The 21983-nt window shown below is 40.1% G+C and overlaps 1 protein-coding gene across 2 annotated transcripts in view; it reads left to right on the forward strand.

Annotated features, from left to right (window-relative positions):
• Positions 1–9961, forward strand: part of tmem198aa (transmembrane protein 198aa) — a 31831-nt gene extending 21870 nt beyond the window's left edge. For both annotated transcript variants that reach the window (XM_079821505.1, XM_079821506.1), the window contains 4 exons: positions 1395–1673; positions 3939–4514; positions 7543–7790; positions 7912–9961. In XM_079821505.1, coding sequence (XP_079677631.1) covers positions 1505–1673; positions 3939–4514; positions 7543–7790; positions 7912–8064 — 1146 coding nt within the window. In that variant the 5' untranslated portion in view covers positions 1395–1504 and the 3' untranslated portion in view covers positions 8065–9961. The remainder of the gene's footprint in view (positions 1–1394; positions 1674–3938; positions 4515–7542; positions 7791–7911) is intronic.
• The last annotated feature ends 12022 nt before the right edge of the window (positions 9962–21983 follow it).

Raw genomic sequence — 21983 nt, forward strand, 5'->3', positions numbered from 1 at the left:
CTCAGGCCAGTCAAGTTCCTGGTGCACAGTCATGTTGGAACAGGAAGCCAAACCCAGACTCGTCCATCGGATTTCCAGACAGATAAGCATGATTCGTCACTCCAGAGAACACGCTCCACTGCTCTAGAGTCCAGTGGCGGTGTGTTTTACACTACTGCATTCAACGCTTTGCATTACACTTGGTGATGTAAGGCTTGGATGCAGCTGCTCGGCCATGGAAACCCCTCCCATGGGCTCTCTACGCACTGTTCTTGAGCTAATCTGAAGGCCAAATGAAGTTTGGAGGTCTGTAGCTATTGCAGAAAGTTGGTGAGTACTGTGCACCTCAGCATGCGCTGACCCTGCTCTGTGATTTTACATAGCCTGCCACTTTGTGGATGAGTTGCTGTTGTTACCAATTGCTACCACGTTTGAGCTTCTGCAAGAATCAATGAGGTTCATTCCTGTGTGTTATGCAGCACATTTGAGAACCAATGAAGTTAATTCTCATGTTACACAGCACGTTTGAGCTTCCGCAATATCCAATGAGGTTGCAAACAGTTGGCTGAGGAAATTTCACGAATGGACGTGTTGCACAGGTGGAAACCTTTCACGGGACCATGCTTGAATTCACTGAGCTCCTGAGAGCGACCCATTCTTTCACAAATGTTTGTAGAAGCTTCTGCATGCCTAGGTGCTTGATTTTATACACCTGTGGCCATGGAAGTGATTGGAACACCTGAAATCAATGATTTGGAGGGGTGTCCCAATACCTTTGGCAATATAGTGTATGTAGTCTTTTGTGTTTTGATGTTTAATGTAAAATGAAGGAGGAATTCTGTGGAAAATCTTAAATTAATGTTTTGTAAAACAATGATGTTTTGTTCTGTCCTTTGGGCTTGTGCATTGACAAGTACTCACCATACTTCTTTGAAGTACACACTTGCAAATATTGACTTAATAATAAGGTATATATGCTCATTGTGGTGCACTTAAAAGCAATTAAAGCTCCGCTGTCAACCAAAGCAGCACATACATCCACTGAGATGATAAAAGCGCTGTTTAGTTTTAGATTAGAATTATAATGCTTTTTTTCTCTCTGATAATGTGTCAGTGTGTTGACTTTAGAGGTTATTTATCCAGAGCACATTTCAGTTTTTAAAATGTCAGGCAATGCCTCTATACATTTTCGAAGAGTGAAAAGAGTCTGTACGGCTAAATGAAAAATATGACTTGACGCAAGAGTTGAATGGATTCAGACAGCTGCCTGTCACTAGACTGTCTGATGTTGTCAGAAAGATAATTTTTTTTAATTTGATCTGGCTATACCATGTTTATTTTGACAGGTAGAGTCAAACTGTCTCTGACGCTCATGACTTAATATCTGCACATCTTCTTCTCGTCTCTTTGAACAGGTAATCGTTGTGGATGGGCACCTTCTCTGCACCCTTCCACATGAGCCAACTTTCCCCGTTTCCTCGGCTCCCGTAAAGATACGTTACACTCTCTAACACACGCTGACAGCATGACGTCCACTGCCCAGATTCTGGCCTTTAAGCTCTCCCCACCCTCTCAGGATGGGAGTCCAGAGCGTCTGTTCAGCTGTGATGAGGACATCGAACGGCGCTATGAGGTGGTCCCGTCTGTCGTCTGCTCCATGTGTTGCCTCTTTGGCATCATCTACTGCTTCTTCGGTAGGTTGCAAAGGATGAATGAGCTGATTATATTTAGAAGATTGCAGACAGCAGACAAGACTGGTTTGGAGAAATGCAGATTTACATAAGAAGTATTACCCAGAATGAGCCCAGATTCTGGCATGACCTGAATGCATGGGTATGTTTTTGTCTCGTTATCACAAACATCGTTTCGGCTGTGGTTGTTATAGCCAAATTTAATTCACATAATAACCATCTGAATGTGACAACCAGACAAGGGTGACAAATCTATGTCCCTCTCTATTAGATCAGCTTTATCACATTCACTTGACTGTGAAATTTGCTTTCACTGCCCATTACTTGCTAGGAGAGAGAGATCGAGGACATCTCAGCTGTGACGAACAGCAGCATATAGAGTCTCTTCTCTCTGTGGCATTCAGCCCCCAATATGACTGTTAAAATGTTAAAACGTGTTATGTATTCTTCCTGCCCTTCCCCTGCCAATTTGGGCCATTATCAACATTTCTAAATTGCATCATTTGAAAGCAGATAACCTCTCAGTGAAAGCACAATGCTTTTTGAAAGGCTCTTGTTGATTTAAAAGCTACTTTTGTACAGTAACTGTAGCAACAGAATGGACATTAATGGCACAGAGCATCAAACACCTTCACCCAGTGTAATTCTGATGATCCCACTCATATTTCCATATTGTTTCCAAACAAAATGTGTATCCCTGGGATTTCAAGTAGAGTTGTTCCAGGAATTATTGACTGTATCTCTAAAAATAGGCCCAGTTACGGACAACGGTCTTGTTTCTTGTCTTGTTGAATATATACTAGGTCTGGGCGATAGATATGGCCTAAAACATTTATCACAATTTTTTTTTTTTGGATATCGATATTTAGCGATATTCATTTAATACCATTAATTGGCAAGGAAATGCATTCCATATGTTTGTTAGACCTTGAGAATGAATGTAAACATAACTCAACAGAATAAAATGAAATTGGTTCTGTTTTTCCCCGCCAAATTCTATATTTTCCATTTAATTTTTTTCTGGATGTTTTATGATTTAATACAAATTTATCATCAAACATTTTTCTAAATAAATAAATGTACAAAAATGAATCAATGTTATCAATATTTTAAAATGTATTCAAATGAAATATAACACTTAATTTACAACATAATTTTTTTTTTATGTGTAAGGTGCTGCAGTAAAGTAAGGTGTTGCGCACCATGACTAAAAAAATGGATGAAAAAATGTCTTGGTTGTATGATATTTCTTAAAATAATAATAATACAGTAAATTATATAAAGTACATTTTGATATACAATAGTAATATATGTATTTGATATATACAATATCTATGTATTATACAGTCAAACCAACATTTATTCAGACACCTTACACATTTTCTCACATTATCACAGATTATTCGCTATAGTTTACAAAAATGGTAATAAAATATGACAAGAACTCAAGCACTAAACTAAACTGTGTCAGTCAAATTAATCTCGATAGTTTTTATAGAAATGTATGTAATGGATTACAATCAACCAATCAGCTGTTCAATTTAAGTACACAATTAGATAATACCAATTTAGGTCAACCAATGATCAAGCAATGCTTAATTTTGTTCAGCCTGTGGCGTAAAAGGTCGCATTAGCAATAATAATAATAATAAAAAAAAACACTTAAGAAAAGGTCAGGTCAAAGTGTCGGAGTAATTTTGGTCCCAAATTTTTATACATTTTACTGGTAGTCCACTGTATGAAGAATTTATTGGCATAATATGTCACAGTTTACTTTATTTTGCTATCCTCACTTACATAAATGAACTATAGTGTCCTGCACCCTCTAGTAAAAAATTATATCTGGTGTCTGAATAATTTTTGGTTTGACTGTATATCATCATTTTGTTGTGAAGACTTTTTGAGTTTCAATGTGTATTTGATGATAGCCTTTCTCAAATGAAATGGTCAAATTTAGCTTTTCAGAGCTTTCTTCACCTGTAGCATAGATTTATGGTAGGAAATGGATGTGTATTTTGACGCCAAAAACTGACTGCCACCAGTGCCACGTTGATTTTTGCTGTGTGATGGGATGTTTGAATGATCATCGTTATCAATATTTATAGCAATGCTGTTTTGAGATGGTTTTATTTCCAAGACCTTATATATACAATTATTCTTATTGATTATCTGATAATAATATGGTGTTCTCTTCCAAAACTATCTCTTTATTTCCCTCACCACCTCCTCCTCCCCTGTCCTGCCCTCTCCACCCCTCTTCTCTTGTAGGGTACCGCTGCTTCAAGGCCGTAATGTTCCTCACGGGTCTAATGTTTGGTTCCATCGTCATCTTCATGCTCTGCTATAAGGAGAGGGTCATGGATACTCAACTAAGTGTGGAGGCCAGTGTGGGCATCGGCCTGGGCATTGGCACGTTGTGCGGTTTGGTCACTATGCTGGTCCGCAGCGTGGGGCTTTTCATGGTGGGACTTCTCCTGGGTTTACTGGTCGCCCTCGCCTCTCTGGTGGTTCTGGAGGAGTTTTACCACCCGAGGACAGTGTGGCTTCCCCTGGGTGTGCTGCTGGGTTCGGGCATGCTGTTCGCTGTGCTCACGTTGCAGTGGCAGCGCTGTTTCACCACCCTCTCCACCGCCGTCTTCGGATCAGCTGTGGTGACTGTGACTGTGGATTATTTTGTCGAGCTCTTTGCTTTGACACGGTACATCTACGAGAGGGTGAAGGTGGATCCACCTCGCCCCGTGTGTTGGTTCACGTGGGTGGTCATGGGAGTTTGGCCTGTGCTGGCGCTGCTGGGTGTTCTTATTCAGTGGAAGGTCACTGCTGAAGGATATTCACACACAGAAGGTAAGTCTGGCAAGCATGTTGCAATAATAGTGAAAGGGATGAAACGGTGTAAAAAAACTATATTTGCGCTACACCCTTATATAGTTAGGGTTGGGTATCATTTGGGTTTTTACGATACCGGTGCCAAACCGATACTTTTAAAACGGTACCGGCACCTAAACAGTGTCTGAACCCGATATTTAAATTGAACAATTTATTAAAAGTTTAAAGTATACTTAAATATGTAAATATAAATAGATACAAAACACAATTTACTTAACAAATTCACAGTAAAACCTAAGCCACCTAACCCAACTACAATAGGCCTGATTTAACACTAAATAACAGTTACAGTAATAACAGCAAAGTAGTCTGTATTCTTGGTATGCTACAAAACCAGCTTCAAGGTTCAGCTTTATTTTGAAATATGACCATATTCTCTGGCTTAATATTTTAGAACGCATTGCCTTATTGTTTCCAATAGTTTTTTTCTTTTTTATTCAAAATATTCACAAACTTGTTAATTATGTCAGGAACTATCTGATTTTCAAATATGTGTGAGTAAATGTGTGTTAGTTGATCTATAATGCGCGATGGGCGGTTTGGCCTCAGAGAATCGGATCTAATCACATAAATTCATCCTTATCTCACGAAATACATGAAAGTAAGTGGCTGCTGAACTGGGAGAAGAATAGAGTAAACGATATAGTTAACTATATAATGTGTATCTGATATGAATAAAACACGGGTCAAATTATAACTGTCTGAAAGGATTGGCATTGTCGCTATAAACATCAGTGTGTATTTTTTGCTAGTAATTATGTGCATTTAAATGTCTGAAACCTAAAATAAACATGTGGTTGAAAACACTGAATAGTTGCGCCAGCTAAAGTGCAAAAGCACGTTTGAATTGAAGTGGCACCGAAATGAGGCACAGAAATCTGCGTTCTGATTCGGTCCGGTTACATACTGGGTTTCGGTACCTAACCCTATATATAGTGTACTATTTGAGGGGACAGCCATTTGTTGTGGTTTCCGAATCCATAGTGGACAATGTCATGATGTGCACTTGTGCAGTCCCATAATGCACCGCATTAACGAGTGTACACAGCAGCCGATGGGGATCTCAACTCTGGCCCTCATGGTCCACTTTCCTGCAGAGTTTAGATCCAAACCTAATCAAACACACCTGAACAAGCTAATCAAGGTCTTCAGGATTACTATTGTAAGTTACAGCCTGATGAGTTAAATCAAGGTTGGAGCTAAACTATGCAGGAAAGTGGACCTCGAAGGCCAGAGCTGAGAACTCCTGCTCTAGAGAATACCCATGCATTGTGAGGGTCGCACAAAATGAACTCTTGCACCTTGCCAGATTCTTCCAGTGGACTCAGTGTCCAAATTCGCTAACTTGATTTCATTCACTCCTTCAAGTGGACTAGTGGATTAACGTAGGGATTTGTGAATGAGGACATAGGCAGTTTTTTTTACACAGCCTAGTAATCCTGAAAACCTTGATGAGCTAATTCAGCCGTGTTTGATTAGGATTGAAGCTAAACTCTGCAGGATAGTGACAGTGTCCCTTCAGGAGCAAGAGTGGACACCCCAGGTGTGACCGTAACATTACCATTAGTTCCTATAAAGAAGCAGTTCGCTCAATAATGAATTTTCTGTCATTTTTTTATAGTCTCATGTCGTTTCAAACTTGTATGTTTTTTTCTTTTCTTTTGTGGAAAAATCTAAAAAGTTCCAATTGTTTTTGTACATATTATGTAAGTCAGTGGGGTCCGAAACGTTCAAGCTCCAAAAAGCGTGAATACAGGTTTAAATTTTGATCTGTCTGTTGGAAAACTTGGAATATGCCAGTCGAGTCATATGGATTCATTTCATGCTACCTTTACAGTATGCAGTTTTTGGATCTTGAAACTTTTGGAGATAATTTATGTTCTGCAGCAGAAAGAAAGCCATATGAGTTTGGAACTACATGAGGGGGCACAATTCAGATTTGTTATGCTATCTAGCCCTTTAAGAAGACATCCCACTGTGGAATTCATTAAAACAAGGTGTCTTTCTGAAATTTCCCCCTGGGTATTTTGGGAGTTTAGGGGTGATGAGGTTTTTGGTGGTTATCTATTTATGGATGTCCTAGTTAATTATTGCAGTGGTAGTGATCCTGTGGAGATCAGACTGGCTCAGCTGTGCCCTGCATACAAGCTCCCATATCTCAGAGTGACTCAACGGGAAGGCCTGACCTGATATCCGTCAATGGGGACTTTTAAACTGCTTCATCACTGTCTTGTTGAATGCAACCACCAACATCTTCAGCACGGCAAGAGAGTATGCATGAAATTTCCAAGGGTAGCAGTCACACTCCCTATGACTGATAAGTAAGGCCACACAGAATTGCGTGTAGTTAGGGAAGTAAGATATTGCCAGGCATCGACAGGACCTTGAGTATTTCTCTATTAAAAGTACACATACTTTACTTTTCCTTTTCAGTGCAAGGCTAAACAAAACGTTATGCTGAGATTCAGAATTAAAGTGCGCACTGGGAAAACGGGCAGCCTGAACTGCGCTGGGGGTGGTTGCCATGGTTACAAGCTGGGCCCTTGTTTGGTGGGATGGGGGAGGGGGCTACGATAAGGAAGGGGCCGAAGAATAGAGACGAGAGTGGGAGGAGTGTTTTCTGAGGGGGAGAGCGAGAGAGAAAGATCATTACATGAATTCCCTGACAGATGGGCCACGAAGCTGTTGAGGCACAACAGAAGTGACTGAATGGGCAGAAATAATCCGTCTGTTTTTAATAATGACAGAGAACAGAATGTCGATTTAGCCCTGTGCAGAGCAGAATGTGTCAAAACACTCAACGGTTTGTTTATCAGCTTGGCTTTGGACCACCGTTTGAGAGACCCATCCAGTACACACAGCATAGTGTCTTTACAGCGTCGAATAACGCCTCTGTTTTGCGGCCTGTTTTTGACCTGATGTGCGAAAGCCATATAAGAACATGTCTCCCACACCTATTAATTCCTTCCTTTTCTTCTTCCTAAAGTCTTCATCAGTCACCAGCAGAGACGTGTGCAGTTAATGCGAATTCGCCAAAAGGAAGAGAGGAAGGAGTGCCGAAAGAAAAAGAAGAAAAAGACACCGAAACAGCCGCCACAGCAACAGAAGTACCACCATCCCCCTCAGACCAACCCTCATCCCCCCAACCCTCCACCCAAACTCCAGCATCCAGAGCCCACCCACCGCCGGAAACCCAACACCATTCGCCGCTTCGATGGAGATGTACTTTCTCCCGTAAGTCCATCTGCCAGTTCACATTATCTTGAAACCAGATCTGCGAAACCTGACATATGAATCTCTATGCCTATCTCTTCAATTGATCAGAGATTGGTTACATGTTCTCGCTCTCTTTTAGAGTTACATCCAGAACTTCCGTGACAGACGTACGGACAGGAGGGGCTACTCCCATGGCAGGTTGATTAGCGGGTCACATGTTGTAGATTTGGACTACGACTATGGCTCCCAAGTGCCCCTAACAGCCCATACAGGCCCCGCAGTGAGAGGTTGAACTTCTACTGGAACAAAAATTGCACTGAAAGAACCATTCCGAGAACGTTGCGGCCGGATCAAATCTAGAGCATGTGGTTACTTCAGCCGTCACAACGGCTGACGGGATGTTCATACCCAAATCGATTTGCTGTATTCCCATGATTTTTTTTTTTTCAAATTAAAACGCCTGAAAAGTTGCAGCAAATGGATCGTTTACCAACAAAACAACCACAGTAGGGCTCTGTTCTCTTGCAATTAACTCCATTTTATATGGCTGGAAATGGTTGTGGTATGTGTGTATGCTCCTCCGAGGCTCTTCTTCCCATAATTAGGCTGCCGTTTCACTCCGTCCGAGAAGAATGGTCTCATTACCACAGCAGCCATTTCTAAAAAGATCCGTTACGGGACCAAATACGGCCTTGGCTTGTAAGCGACTAAACTGTCATAAAACATGCACGAGTTCTGCTAGCCAGTTTACAGATTTAAACTTCCATCCTCCTGTTAATTTCTGACCTTGTAAAGATGTTTCAGATAACATTACGTTTACAGTACGGGCAGGGAAGTGTTTATCTTTTTATAACCGTTTCAAATGGCTTTATCTGCTCTGTGTCAGGGCCTACACGAATTCTGTCAAACTGTGTACGGTGAGCACAGTCTCTGTTCAATCTGAGCCGACCGCACAAAGCATATACTGAAATGTCCTGTGCATTTATGCCTGTTAGCCAATGCATGTGGGGAAAGTGCAGCCATTGCTCCTGATATACATTTTTCAACACGTTTTTAGTGGTTATATCCATTTACGGTGTAAGTATCTAGAGACTGTTTGGTTTGCTCCCGGTTAAATCTCAGAGGCTGTGGCATTGAGAGGAGCCCTAAGGATGTAACCGTGAACACGCTAAGGGGTTTTGTGTGGATGATTTTAAAAGTGTCCTTGTCTACTATGAGAGAGTTTTGAAAAGGGATTAAAGAAAGATGCCTAAGAAGGTTGGAAGAGATTTACAATGGTGGACTTCTCAGAAAAAGATGGTGTATAAAGCATGAAAAGGAGAGATCTAGACTGAGTGCGTCTGTATTTGGTGTGTGTGTATGTGTGTGAAAGCATTTGTCTGATACTGTGAGTCTGCAGCAGAGTTAAGTGTTCACTTCTGATTTACCTTCGTATTTGGATGCAGGGTGATTTCACACCCAGTTTCTCCTCCATGTTTATCAGGGCTGTGGGAGCAATGAAGAGTCAAAGTCTAATCTTTTCCTCACTCTGAAGTAGTGAAAGGGCTCAAAGGCTTAAATTCCTCTCTGTTTATCGTGTCTTTTAAAGTGACCGCTTGGCTCTCTTGTAAATTTTGTACATTGTCTGAATGTATATATGCTTACATGCGATTCTGTATTATTGCAAGTGCTTTGATTCTTTTTTTCTTCTTCTTCTTCTTCTAATCAGTGGTTACATCTGTGTGCTGACGAATTGTCTTTTTGAATTGTCTCATTAATAGTCATTTGTAATAATTTATTTCTAATTTATTAGATGAAGACTTCAAGTGGAGCTCTGTATGTAATTAAATTGATGTTGACCATTGTTATTATTGTTATTCCTAAGCATGTATTTGTACAGTACTGATAACCATAAATGTTGTGCTCCTGAAGTCAAGTACACGTGTGTGTGTGTGTCCATTTCTCTGCTGTTTTAAAAAAAGAAGTTGGCAGATAGATGGCAAAGAACGCAGATGCCTTTGAGGCATAGGGTGAAACGCATTAAATTGCGTGAACTAGTTACTGGCGGGTATGCGCCAGCTATAAAGACAAAACATGCTCAAGTAGCTCTGTGATGCAAAACACAATTTTCCATTTTTGAAATAAATGCATATCCCTGCAGGGGTGGAATTCATTTACACAGAGGAAAATGAAAAATCACTTTAAAATGGATTACTGTTGTCATCTTATTATTTTACTTGCAAATTGATGGAAAAAGGTTCAGATGTGATTTCAGCTGTGCGGTTTCATTTAATCTATCCGAGATGTCTCGAATTGCAGTTTTTCAAGATGCAGACTTTCTAACTTGTCACTGGTTTTAACTAGTAATTTATTCAAACCATGAGATTGAAATATCTCCTTGCTTTTCTGCAATGGTTACATTCATCTTTTTGAAGGTAAAAAGCAGTCTGGTTTATGTTGAGTCTCAGACAGAGAGGCTGAGCTGGTAACGTTTCTCTTTCATTTATGACTGCATGCTCAGAATACATGCTTTCTGTGGTGGTCTAGATTCTCTTGATTAGAAGACTATCTGTAGCTAGCTTTAGTGCGATTATATGCTCCCAATTATAGCCCTTTTTGTACTTTGAGATCTCTGTGTGACATTACTAGTCAGAGAATCTTTAATTCAATGACTAACAATACTAACAACCATTTTTCTAATCTGGTGATAAGAAAAGATTGTGCAAACAGGTTCATGTCTGCATCTTTGTGGTCCTTTGTGCCATATTACATCAACCAAACTGAAATATAATTTTGTGTGTGTGTATATATATATATATATATATATATAATGACCATTCCTAATATTGTGTTTGTCCCCCATTTGCTGCCAAAACAGCCCTGACCCGTCGAGGCATTTACATTTACGCATTTGGCAGACGCTTTTATCCAAAGCGACTTACATTGCATTTAAGGTACACATTTTTACATTTTGTCAGTTCTGTCAGTTCTTGCTTTCCCTGGGAATCGAACCCATGACCTTGGCGTTGCTAGCGCCACGCTCTCTTGTTCGAGCTACAGGAAAGCTCCACTAGGCATGTACTCCACTAGACCCCTGAAGGTGTGCTGTGGTATATACCGTTTCCATTTTCCATGAAAGGTTGCACATGGTCTGCAACGATGCTTAGGTAAGTGGTAAGTGTCAAAGTAACTTCCACATGGATGGCAGGACCCAAGGTTTCCCAGCAGAACATTGCCCAAAGCATCACACTGTCTCCTCCGGCTTGCCTTCTTCCCATAGTGCATCCTGGTGCCATGTGTTCCCCAGGTAAGTGACGCACACGTACCCGGCCATCCACATGATGTAAAAGCAAAACCTGATTCATCAGACCAGGTCACCTTCTTCCATTGCTCTGTGGTCCAGTTCTGATACTCACGTGCCCACTGTTGGTGCTTTCGGCGGTGGACAGGGGTCAGCATGGACTGCGTCTATGCAGCCCCTTACGGACCAGCCTTCGCTCCCCATGTGCATCAATGAGCCGTAGCCGCCCATGACCCTGTCGCGGTTCACCACTGTTCCTTCCTTGGAACACTTATAGGTACTGACCACTGCACACCGGGAACACCCCACAAGAGCTGCAGTTTGGGAAATGCTCTGACCCAGTCATCTAGCCATCACAATCTGCCCCTTGTCAAACTCGCTCAAATCGCTTGGCCATTTTTCCTGCTTTTAGCACATTAACTTTGAGGACAAAATGTTCGCTTGTTGCCTAATATGTGACCCTGGACCCCAAAACCAGTCATAAGTTGCACGGGTATATTTGTGGCAATAGCCAACAATACATTGTATGGGTCAAATTTATTTATATATATTTTTTGAATGCCAAAAATCATTAGGGTATTATGTAAATATCATGTTCCATGAAGAAATTTTGTAAATATCCTACCCTAAATGTATTTAAAAAATAAGTAGTAGTAGTAATATGCATTGCTAAGGACTTCTTTTGGACCACTTTAAAGGCGATTTAGATTTTATTTGTACCCTCAGATTCCAGATTTTCAAATATTGTCCTATCCAAACCGTACATCAATGGAAAGCTTATTTATACAGCTGATGTATAAATCTCAATTTTAAAAAATATATACCCTTATGGCTGGTTTTGTGGTCCACGGTCACATATTTCCCACCCACCAACAGGTCCTGTGATGAAGAGATAATCAGTGGTATTCACATCATCTGTCATACTGTTATGCCTGATCGGTTTGTGTATATATTTCCATATAAATGTAGAGTTCACAGATAAACAGCTCAATTTGAAAGTAACATTACTGGGATGGTCCTTAAAATTGTATCAATTCAGGTATTCAAAATGGTTTTGATTTTCCCAGCTTAGCAGCATTCCACTCTCTGTGAATTTTTATTTTCAAACCTACCTTGCGCTGACACAGAAACAGACATGTAAGCCTTAAACACATCATAGCCCTGGAGCTTTTTAAAGGTCAGAGTTAATGCTAATAAAAGAGTCTTATTAAGGTTAGGGTGATGCGTTCAGCCTGTCAGTATAAAGTGAGGCAACTGTAAGGAGAGCGAGTAAAGGATCTTCTGATGTGAGTCAGTATGGTCAGTACAAATGCTACTGCCTTTACATCAGAAACAAAAACACATCTGGATTCTGAACAGCAGGGCCTGTTTTTTCCCTGTTGTGTGTTTTATTTGTCTCTAGCAGTCGTTTTGTAAGTTGACACAGATTTCAAAACTGTTCTAATGTAAGTTTGAATATCATTTTGCGTGACCTTTATATAGCCTATGAAAGCGACTCTTCTTTTTTTTTTATTAATGAAAATTGTACATTTACTGTAGTTACAACAAGGCTAAAGATGCACCGGAGTAAAAGAAAAAAAGTAGCATATGAGAATCACTAAATTATTGAATTCTTGACAAAGGTTTTTCAGTTTTCTTCAAGGTAAATAAAGCAACAGTTTTTCCAATAATGGAAGAATATTTGATTTGGGTGTATGGCTGACTTTTCCATTTGTGACATGATTCAGTTGGTAAATATCATATATTAAGTTGTGTGCAAGATAATCAACATATTTAGAATGAAACCATCATTAAAAAAAATATTAATTTATTGTAAATCTATATCATTATGGGATCTCAACGCTTTCAGATTCTGTATTTTTTAAATAATTTTGTTTCTGTATTTTTAAAATATATTTTTATATTAAATACATTTTTATATATTTTAATTGCAGTATATTTATTGAACAAAAATGTATTATTTTATTTACCAAAATAAGCAAAAAATAGAACGAACTTTTCTACAGTGATTGTTATGAACACGTATCAAGACATTATTAAAAACGTATTATTTTAGCTAAATTATTTGTATAAATGATTATGCCTTTTGCCCCATGCTGGTTTTACCCACCCCGTGTGTGGGGTAAAAGGCCCACCTTGCCACCTCACATTTATACGATTTTTAAACAAAAAAGCACACTTTTCTTAACCATTAGATGCAGACCAAAGACCGTGAAAAAATGCAGACAAATACTCTTTTATTATCCTTAGTTAGGGGTTCAAGCATGAAATGCTGAAACCCTATTGTAATTGTAAGGATTCGTAAAACGCATCGTGCAGGCCAAACCGTAAGGCCTAGAGACATGAAACCTGGCCAGATGGTAGGCCTCAGTTTGGGGACAACCTATCAGAGTATGACCCCGAATGGCCCATAGGTGGCGCTACAGCAACCAAAAGTTCAAAATTGCTCATAACTCTTAGACTGTTTGTCCCAGGATCAAGTGTCTTATATCCTAGGAATCCTTGGCTCAGGGCGGAGAAAATGGCTATCTCCGATTTTGATGTAAGCAGGGAAAATTTTCTGCTATGTCGAATTTTGTCCAAAACCTACTTTTGCGAACTAGTCCCTGGTTTTTCGCCCGATCGGAACCAAACCAGTCTAGGACAATTCTCTGGACTCTCTAGATCAATAAATATCGAAAAAAAGTTGAACTTTTGCATTTGCGTGGCTGTAACAGGGTCATTTAGAAAAGGGGCGTGGCAAAATACACTAAAAAGCCTATAAATCCCAAATGAAAACTCAGAACTTCACCAAAATTGATAAGCATATGTGTCAGAACATGATGAGGAAGCTTGCAGAGTTTCATGGAGATCGGAGAATAGGTGGCGCTATAACTGGCAAAAAGCCTTCATTCTTATTAGGGGTTCAAGCATGAAATGCTGAAACCCTATTGTAATTGTAAGGATTCGTAAAACGCATCGTGCAGGCCAAACCGTAAGGCCTAGAGACATGAAACCTGGCCAGATGGTAGGCCTCAGTTTGGGGACAACCTATCAGAGTATGACCCCGAATGGCCCATAGGTGGCGCTACAGCAACCAAAAGTTCAAAATTGCTCATAACTCTTAGACTGTTTGTCCCAGGATCAAGTGTCTTATATCCTAGGAATCCTTGGCTCAGGGCGGACAAAATGGCTATCTCCGATTTTGATGTAAGCAGGGAAAATTTTCTGCTATGTCGAATTTTGTCCAAAACCTACTTTTGCGAACTAGTCCCTGGTTTTTCGCCCGATCGGAACCAAACCAGTCTAGGACAATTCTCTGGACTCTCTAGATCAATAAATATCGAAAAAAAGTTGAACTTTTGCATTTGCGTGGCTGTAACAGGGTCATTTAGAAAAGGGGCGTGGCAAAATACACTAAAAAGCCTATAAATCCCAAATGAAAACTCAGAACTTCACCAAAATTGATAAGCATATGTGTCAGAACATGATGAGGAAGCTTGCAGAGTTTCATGGAGATCGGAGAATAGGTGGCGCTATAACTGGCAAAAAGCCTTCATTCTTATTAGGGGTTCAAGCATGAAATGCTGAAACCCTATTGTAATTGTAAGGATTCGTAAAACGCATCGTGCAGGCCAAACCGTAAGGCCTAGAGACATGAAACCTGGCCAGATGGTAGGCCTCAGTTTGGGGACAACCTATCAGAGTATGACCCCGAATGGCCCATAGGTGGCGCTACAGCAACCAAAAGTTCAAAATTGCTCATAACTCTTAGACTGTTTGTCCCAGGATCAAGTGTCTTATATCCTAGGAATCCTTGGCTCAGGGCGGACAAAATGGCTATCTCCGATTTTGATGTAAGCAGGGAAAATTTTCTGCTATGTCGAATTTTGTCCAAAACCTACTTTTGCAAACTAGTCCCTGGTTTTTCGCCCGATCGGAACCAAACCAGTCTAGGACAATTCTCTGGACTCTCTAGATCAATAAATATCGAAAAAAAGTTGAACTTTTGCATTTGCGTGGCTGTAACAGGGTCATTTAGAAAAGGGGCGTGGCAAAATACACTAAAAAGCCTATAAATCCCAAATGAAAACTCAGAACTTCACCAAAATTGATAAGCATATGTGTCAGAACATGATGAGGAAGCTTGCAGAGTTTCATGGAGATCGGAGAATAGGTGGCGCTATAACTGGCAAAAAGCCTTCATTCTTATTAGGGGTTCAAGCATGAAATGCTGAAACCCTATTGTAATTGTAAGGATTCGTAAAACGCATCGTGCAGGCCAAACCGTAAGGCCTAGAGACATGAAACCTGGCCAGATGGTAGGCCTCAGTTTGGGGACAACCTATCAGAGTATGACCCCGAATGGCCCATAGGTGGCGCTACAGCAACCAAAAGTTCAAAATTGCTCATAACTCTTAGACTGTTTGTCCCAGGATCAAGAGTTTTATATCGTTGGAATCCTTGGCTCAAGGCAGACAAAATGGCTATCTCCGATTTGGATGTAGGCAGGGAAAATTTTCTGCTATGTCGAATTTTGTCCAAAACCTACTTATGCGAACTAGTCCCTGGTTTTTTGCCCGATCGGAACCAAACCAGTCTAGGACAATTCTCTGGACTCTCTAGATCAATAATTATTGAAAAAAAGTTCAACTTTTGCATTTAGGTGGCTATAACAGGGTCATTTAGAAAAGGGGCGTGGCAAAATACACTAAAAAGCCTATAAATCCCAAATGAAAACGCAGAACTTCACCAAAATTGATGAGCATATGTGTCCGAACATGGTGAGGAAGCATGCAGAGTTTCATGGAGATCGGACCGTAGGTGGCGCTATAACTGGCAAAAAGCCTTCATTCTTATTAGGGGTTCAAGCATGAAATGCTGAAACCCTATTGTAATTGTAAGGATTCGTAAAACGCATCGTGCAGGCCAAACCGTAAGGCCTAGAGACATGAAACCTGGCCAGATGGTAGGCCTCAGTTTGGGGACAACCTATCAGAGTATGACCCCGAATGGCCCATAGGTGGCGCTACAGCAACCAAAAGTTCAAAATTGCTCATAACTCTTAGACTGTTTGTCCCAGGATCAAGTGTTTTATATCGTTGGAATCCTTGGCTCAAGGCAGACAAAATGGCTATCTCCGATTTGGATGTAGGCAGGGAACATTTTCTGCTATGTCGAATTTTGTCCAAAACCTACTTATGCGAACTAGTCCCTGGTTTTTTGCCCGATCGGAACCAAACCAGTCTAGGACAATTCTCTGGACTCTCTAGATCAATAATTATTGAAAAAAAGTTCAACTTTTGCATTTAGGTGGCTATAACAGGGTCATTTAGAAAAGGGGCGTGGCAAAATACACTAAAAAGCCTATAAATCCCAAATGAAAACGCAGAACTTCACCAAAATTGATGAGCATATGTGTCCGAACATGGTGAGGAAGCATGCAGAGTTTCATGGAGATCGGACCGTAGGTGGCGCTATAACTGGCAAAAAGCCTTCATTCTTATTAGGGGTTCAAGCATGAAATGCTGAAACCCTATTGTAATTGTAAGGATTCGTAAAACGCATCGTGCAGGCCAAACCGTAAGGCCTAGAGACATGAAACCTGGCCAGATGGTAGGCCTCAGTTTGGGGACAACCTATCAGAGTATGACCCCGAATGGCCCATAGGTGGCGCTACAGCAACCAAAAGTTCAAAATTGCTCATAACTCTTAGACTGTTTGTCCCAGGATCAAGTGTCTTATATCCTAGGAATCCTTGGCTCAGGGCGGACAAAATGGCTATCTCCGATTTTGATGTAAGCAGGGAAAATTTTCTGCTATGTCGAATTTTGTCCAAAACCTACTTTTGCGAACTAGTCCCTGGTTTTTCGCCCGATCGGAACCAAACCAGTCTAGGACAATTCTCTGGACTCTCTAGATCAATAAATATCGAAAAAAAGTTGAACTTTTGCATTTGCGTGGCTGTAACAGGGTCATTTAGAAAAGGGGCGTGGCAAAATACACTAAAAAGCCTATAAATCCCAAATGAAAACTCAGAACTTCACCAAAATTGATAAGCATATGTGTCAGAACATGATGAGGAAGCTTGCAGAGTTTCATGGAGATCGGAGAATAGGTGGCGCTATAACTGGCAAAAAGCCTTCATTCTTATTAGGGGTTCAAGCATGAAATGCTGAAACCCTATTGTAATTGTAAGGATTCGTAAAACGCATCGTGCAGGCCAAACCGTAAGGCCTAGAGACATGAAACCTGGCCAGATGGTAGGCCTCAGTTTGGGGACAACCTATCAGAGTATGACCCCGAATGGCCCATAGGTGGCGCTACAGCAACCAAAAGTTCAAAATTGCTCATAACTCTTAGACTGTTTGTCCCAGGATCAAGTGTCTTATATCCTAGGAATCCTTGGCTCAGGGCGGACAAAATGGCTATCTCCGATTTTGATGTAAGCAGGGAAAATTTTCTGCTATGTCGAATTTTGTCCAAAACCTACTTTTGCGAACTAGTCCCTGGTTTTTCGCCCGATCGGAACCAAACCAGTCTAGGACAATTCTCTGGACTCTCTAGATCAATAAATATCGAAAAAAAGTTGAACTTTTGCATTTGCGTGGCTGTAACAGGGTCATTTAGAAAAGGGGCGTGGCAAAATACACTAAAAAGCCTATAAATCCCAAATGAAAACTCAGAACTTCACCAAAATTGATAAGCATATGTGTCAGAACATGATGAGGAAGCTTGCAGAGTTTCATGGAGATCGGAGAATAGGTGGCGCTATAACTGGCAAAAAGCCTTCATTCTTATTAGGGGTTCAAGCATGAAATGCTGAAACCCTATTGTAATTGTAAGGATTCGTAAAACGCATCGTGCAGGCCAAACCGTAAGGCCTAGAGACATGAAACCTGGCCAGATGGTAGGCCTCAGTTTGGGGACAACCTATCAGAGTATGACCCCGAATGGCCCATAGGTGGCGCTACAGCAACCAAAAGTTCAAAATTGCTCATAACTCTTAGACTGTTTGTCCCAGGATCAAGTGTCTTATATGCTAGGAATCCTTGGCTCAGGGCGGACAAAATGGCTATCTCCGATTTGCTCGTCCTTCAGGCGCCAATTTCGAGTAAATTGCATTTATTTGAAAAACCTATTTTTGCTGTCTTCTCCTAGATTTTTGGCCCGATTGGAACCAAACCACAGCAAGACTATTCTCTGGGGTCTGTCAATCAATAATCATCCAAAAAATTTAAAATTTCAATTAACGGTCGATAAGGGGAACCAAAATCTTTGATGGCACTAGGGCCATTTTTACTAAAATGGTTATAAATTGTGAACGGAAAGAGATTTTTTTGCTACACTTGGGATACATGTTCATGAGCTCATTTTGTGGTCACGTGAAAAAAATCGCAACAATTGGCCACTAGGTGGCACTTTAAAACGGTTATAACTTGTGAACGGAAAGAGATATTTTCGCAAAACTTGGGACACATGTTCATGAGCTCATTTTGTGGTCACGTGAAAAAAATCATGACAATTGGCCACTTGGTGGCGCTATAAAATGGTTATAAATTGTGAACGGAAAGAGATATTTTCGCTAAACTTGGGACACATGTTTATAAACTCAATCTGAGTGACATGAAAAATATTGTGACAAATAGCCACTTGGTGACGCTATAACTGCAAAAAATCATGAAAATAGATACAAGCGCACCCAACTGTTAGTCTACTGAAAATTGGCATGCAGTGTCTTTGTCCAGGGTGCCATGATAGTCTATGAGAACATCGGTGTATCTAAAAAAACTGAGAATACGTCAATGGCACAATGCCTTGAAGGAGCCTTAGAAGTTTCAAGCCCGTGTTTTTTTCACAGGAGTGTTCTCCTAAGAATCCTTGCCGAGTCCAACAATACCAAACATGCCAGGTTTCGCTTTATGGTTTTTGTAAGTGTCATTTAGAGCTTTAAAAAATGTTGGTTATCTTCAAAGCCGTTAGTCTGTTCGAGACAACAACAAAAAAACAAAGTAAATTTGAAAACATAGGTAAATAGCTAAACAATAACGCCAAAATGTTAAAATTATGATAGGAACTGACAAAAAAATTTATTAAATCCAATCAATTTCACCCATGGATCATTTTGATGCTCTCACATGTTTGAAACGAACAATGATGGGACTGGCGAATCCCCGTCCATACTGTCAATGACCGTTCGCAAAGACCCGCCCACTTTAGTTACTGTTGCTATGTCTGACAAGCGACGCCACTCTCACACCACACCAAGTTCTCACGCAGTGAAAAATAAATAGCGGATCAGAGAAAAGACTGCGCGCTGACAGACAAGTACTTTTGATATGAAACAAAGTCTCACCTATCAAATGTAGTCATTTTTTAGAGACATTTAAACAATAAATACCATTTTGTGACTCTTTAATGTGTCTGATAGATCGCTGTAGACTCGAGACTCAGTTAAAGCTGCTTGTGAACCGATCATCTCTTCCTTCTAGTTAATTTATATCATTAAAATAAACATGAATGAACATAAAACAAATGTTGTTTTAAAGTGCTAAGACGTCAGTACACTTTGTTTTTCAAATTTAAATCCTCCTATGTTAATCTACTAACTTTCCTGACTGCTTTGTTGGACAAAATGGCGGATTATGATTAGTCAGATCGCCTGTCAATCAAACTCCCTGCGAAGTGTCAATTGAGAATAGGCTTGTTTGAGATGAGCAAAATCTGTGCAGAACCGATCACCGGTGATCAGCGCGAGATGCATGCTGGTTACAAATCTGTCCGAGTGCGGTCCGCCTTGCTCTGATGTCATGCTGATGCATGTCAAAAATATCTTGCGAGCGCAAGGCGCACGTGTCAGATTCTGCAGTTGCGCGCAGTTGCTCTCCACCGACTGCGCTGATCAAAAGCATGATGGGAAACGACTTGCTGACGACAGCTTAATGCTCATTGGTTTAAACAACTGTGATGTATTGTTCTCTTTTAAAATGTTTGATTTTAAAACTCTAATATCATGTTTTATGTGTAAATGTTGTTTGTGAATATTCCCAAACTATCTGACAGTGCGATCTCTTTGGGTAATGCAATTTATTTAAAAAAAAAAAAAAAAAAAAAAAAAAAAAACATGTATGTATTAAAGAAAGAAATATTGATAAACATGTATTTGGAATGGAATTAAATAACAAGTACTTTGGGTGTCTTGTTCATTTTATTTATTTTCATATAAAAGCAACATAACTTGAATTACATCCAGTTTATTAGCAAAACTGTGCACGAGCATGAATCGCGTGAATCCCGCGATATCCATCTTTGATTTCGCAGGTGTCAGATCCACTGTGAGTAGAGAGAACTGTCCGGCTTGCCTGCGCTTTTTTCACTCCTCCCCTCACTGCAGCCGCCTACTCTCGCATACATTTCAGGCGAGGCAAGGCGCATCTCAAACAAGCCTATTGCCTGTGCGCACAATCCTGATCTAATCAACACATAGGAAAGCCCGGAAAATCCCACTATAATGTAAGAGAGCATCTTTTTTTATGTATTTGGACCTAGGCCTAACAATGTTTTATAGTGCGCTGTCCCCATTGTTTTTTTGTTGTTTTTTTTGTTTTGTTTTTGGTGAGCGTAGGCTACTCCTGATTTTGTTAGTCATCTAATGTCTTATATGCTGTGTATGATCATATCCTGCCCTATTCATGGTAGCCTACTCGCGGACATTGCGTCATCAATTGCGTCATCAAGGGGCCCGCCTTGATAATCCTACTTAAGGGTCCGGTGTTGGCTCGTTCGTTACGCCACTGAATATAATTGTCTAAACTCCTTATTAAAATTACATATTTACAACAAATCTGACACATATATACAGTATGGGCACACTTTGAGTACTACTAATAAAAGTGGTGGAGATCAGGCAAGACTATAAGAAGACTCAGGCAAAAGGTGCTATAACTGTAAAAACGCTTTAAAACCATATATTTCCTATGGTAAACTGCCTGTATAGGCTGTAAATCGACTTTTTCATCTATGATGGCAGTTGTTAAATGCTTGCTAAATAAAACTTAATGTCTTTTGATGCTTGTGTGTTTAAAGGCCTTAAAGGCCTTAACTGCTTGAACCCCGATAAATGCTGCTTGCAGCTTTAATTTTGATTGTCTTTGTGAGCCGCAATTGTTCTCGATGTCATCTAGACCAATAAGAGCCGAGCCCGAGATCTCCCTTTACAAAGGAGGAGGCGGGGACTTCTTTTCGATTTTCCAGCGGCTAGCTTCAATCAATGCAGATGAGTAGGAGTTATGGTTATAAATAAAGGCCTTTATTATGTATAACTATGTATAAAAATACCCGTGTACGTGGACTAGGCCTTAGTTGGATCTTGGACAGATTAATCTCAATAACTTTTTTTTAGAAGGAGATATCAAGAAGATTATTTTTTCCCCTGTTTACTGCCACCTAGTGGAATCAACAGAAACTTTCTGAAGGGACATAGATCAAACAGGTTCAAAATTACAGATTTTCAAATAAAACAAATATATCAAAATATGACTTTTTATATGTGTTTATCATAAAATTGTGACTAAATACAGTATAATATATGCAATATTCCACCACTGTGTTAAAATCATTTTATTACCATTTATATATGTGGGTAGGGCCCTATTTTAAGTTCAGATATGCCTAATTCTCAAAAAAAAAACACTTTAAGGTGTGCCTTTAGCCCTGTTGTACCCTACATTTGACATTTATTCATTAATTACAATTTCTGTTGGTTTGTATAGATTTTCCATTTATATTTTGTTCAATAATGTTTTGACAAAATGTCAATATGTGTTAACCTTTTAGCATGGGCAATAATAGGTGAAATGTCCAATACCTTTTTTGTAGGCAAGATTTTAAGGTATACCGAGTGTTGTTGTCTACACAGAAAATGCAATGTATTCGATTAATACAAAAGCACA

This window comes from Gobio gobio (assembly GCF_949357685.1).
Source record: "Gobio gobio genome assembly, chromosome: 7".
Classification (NCBI taxonomy): Eukaryota; Metazoa; Chordata; class Actinopteri; order Cypriniformes; family Gobionidae; genus Gobio; species Gobio gobio.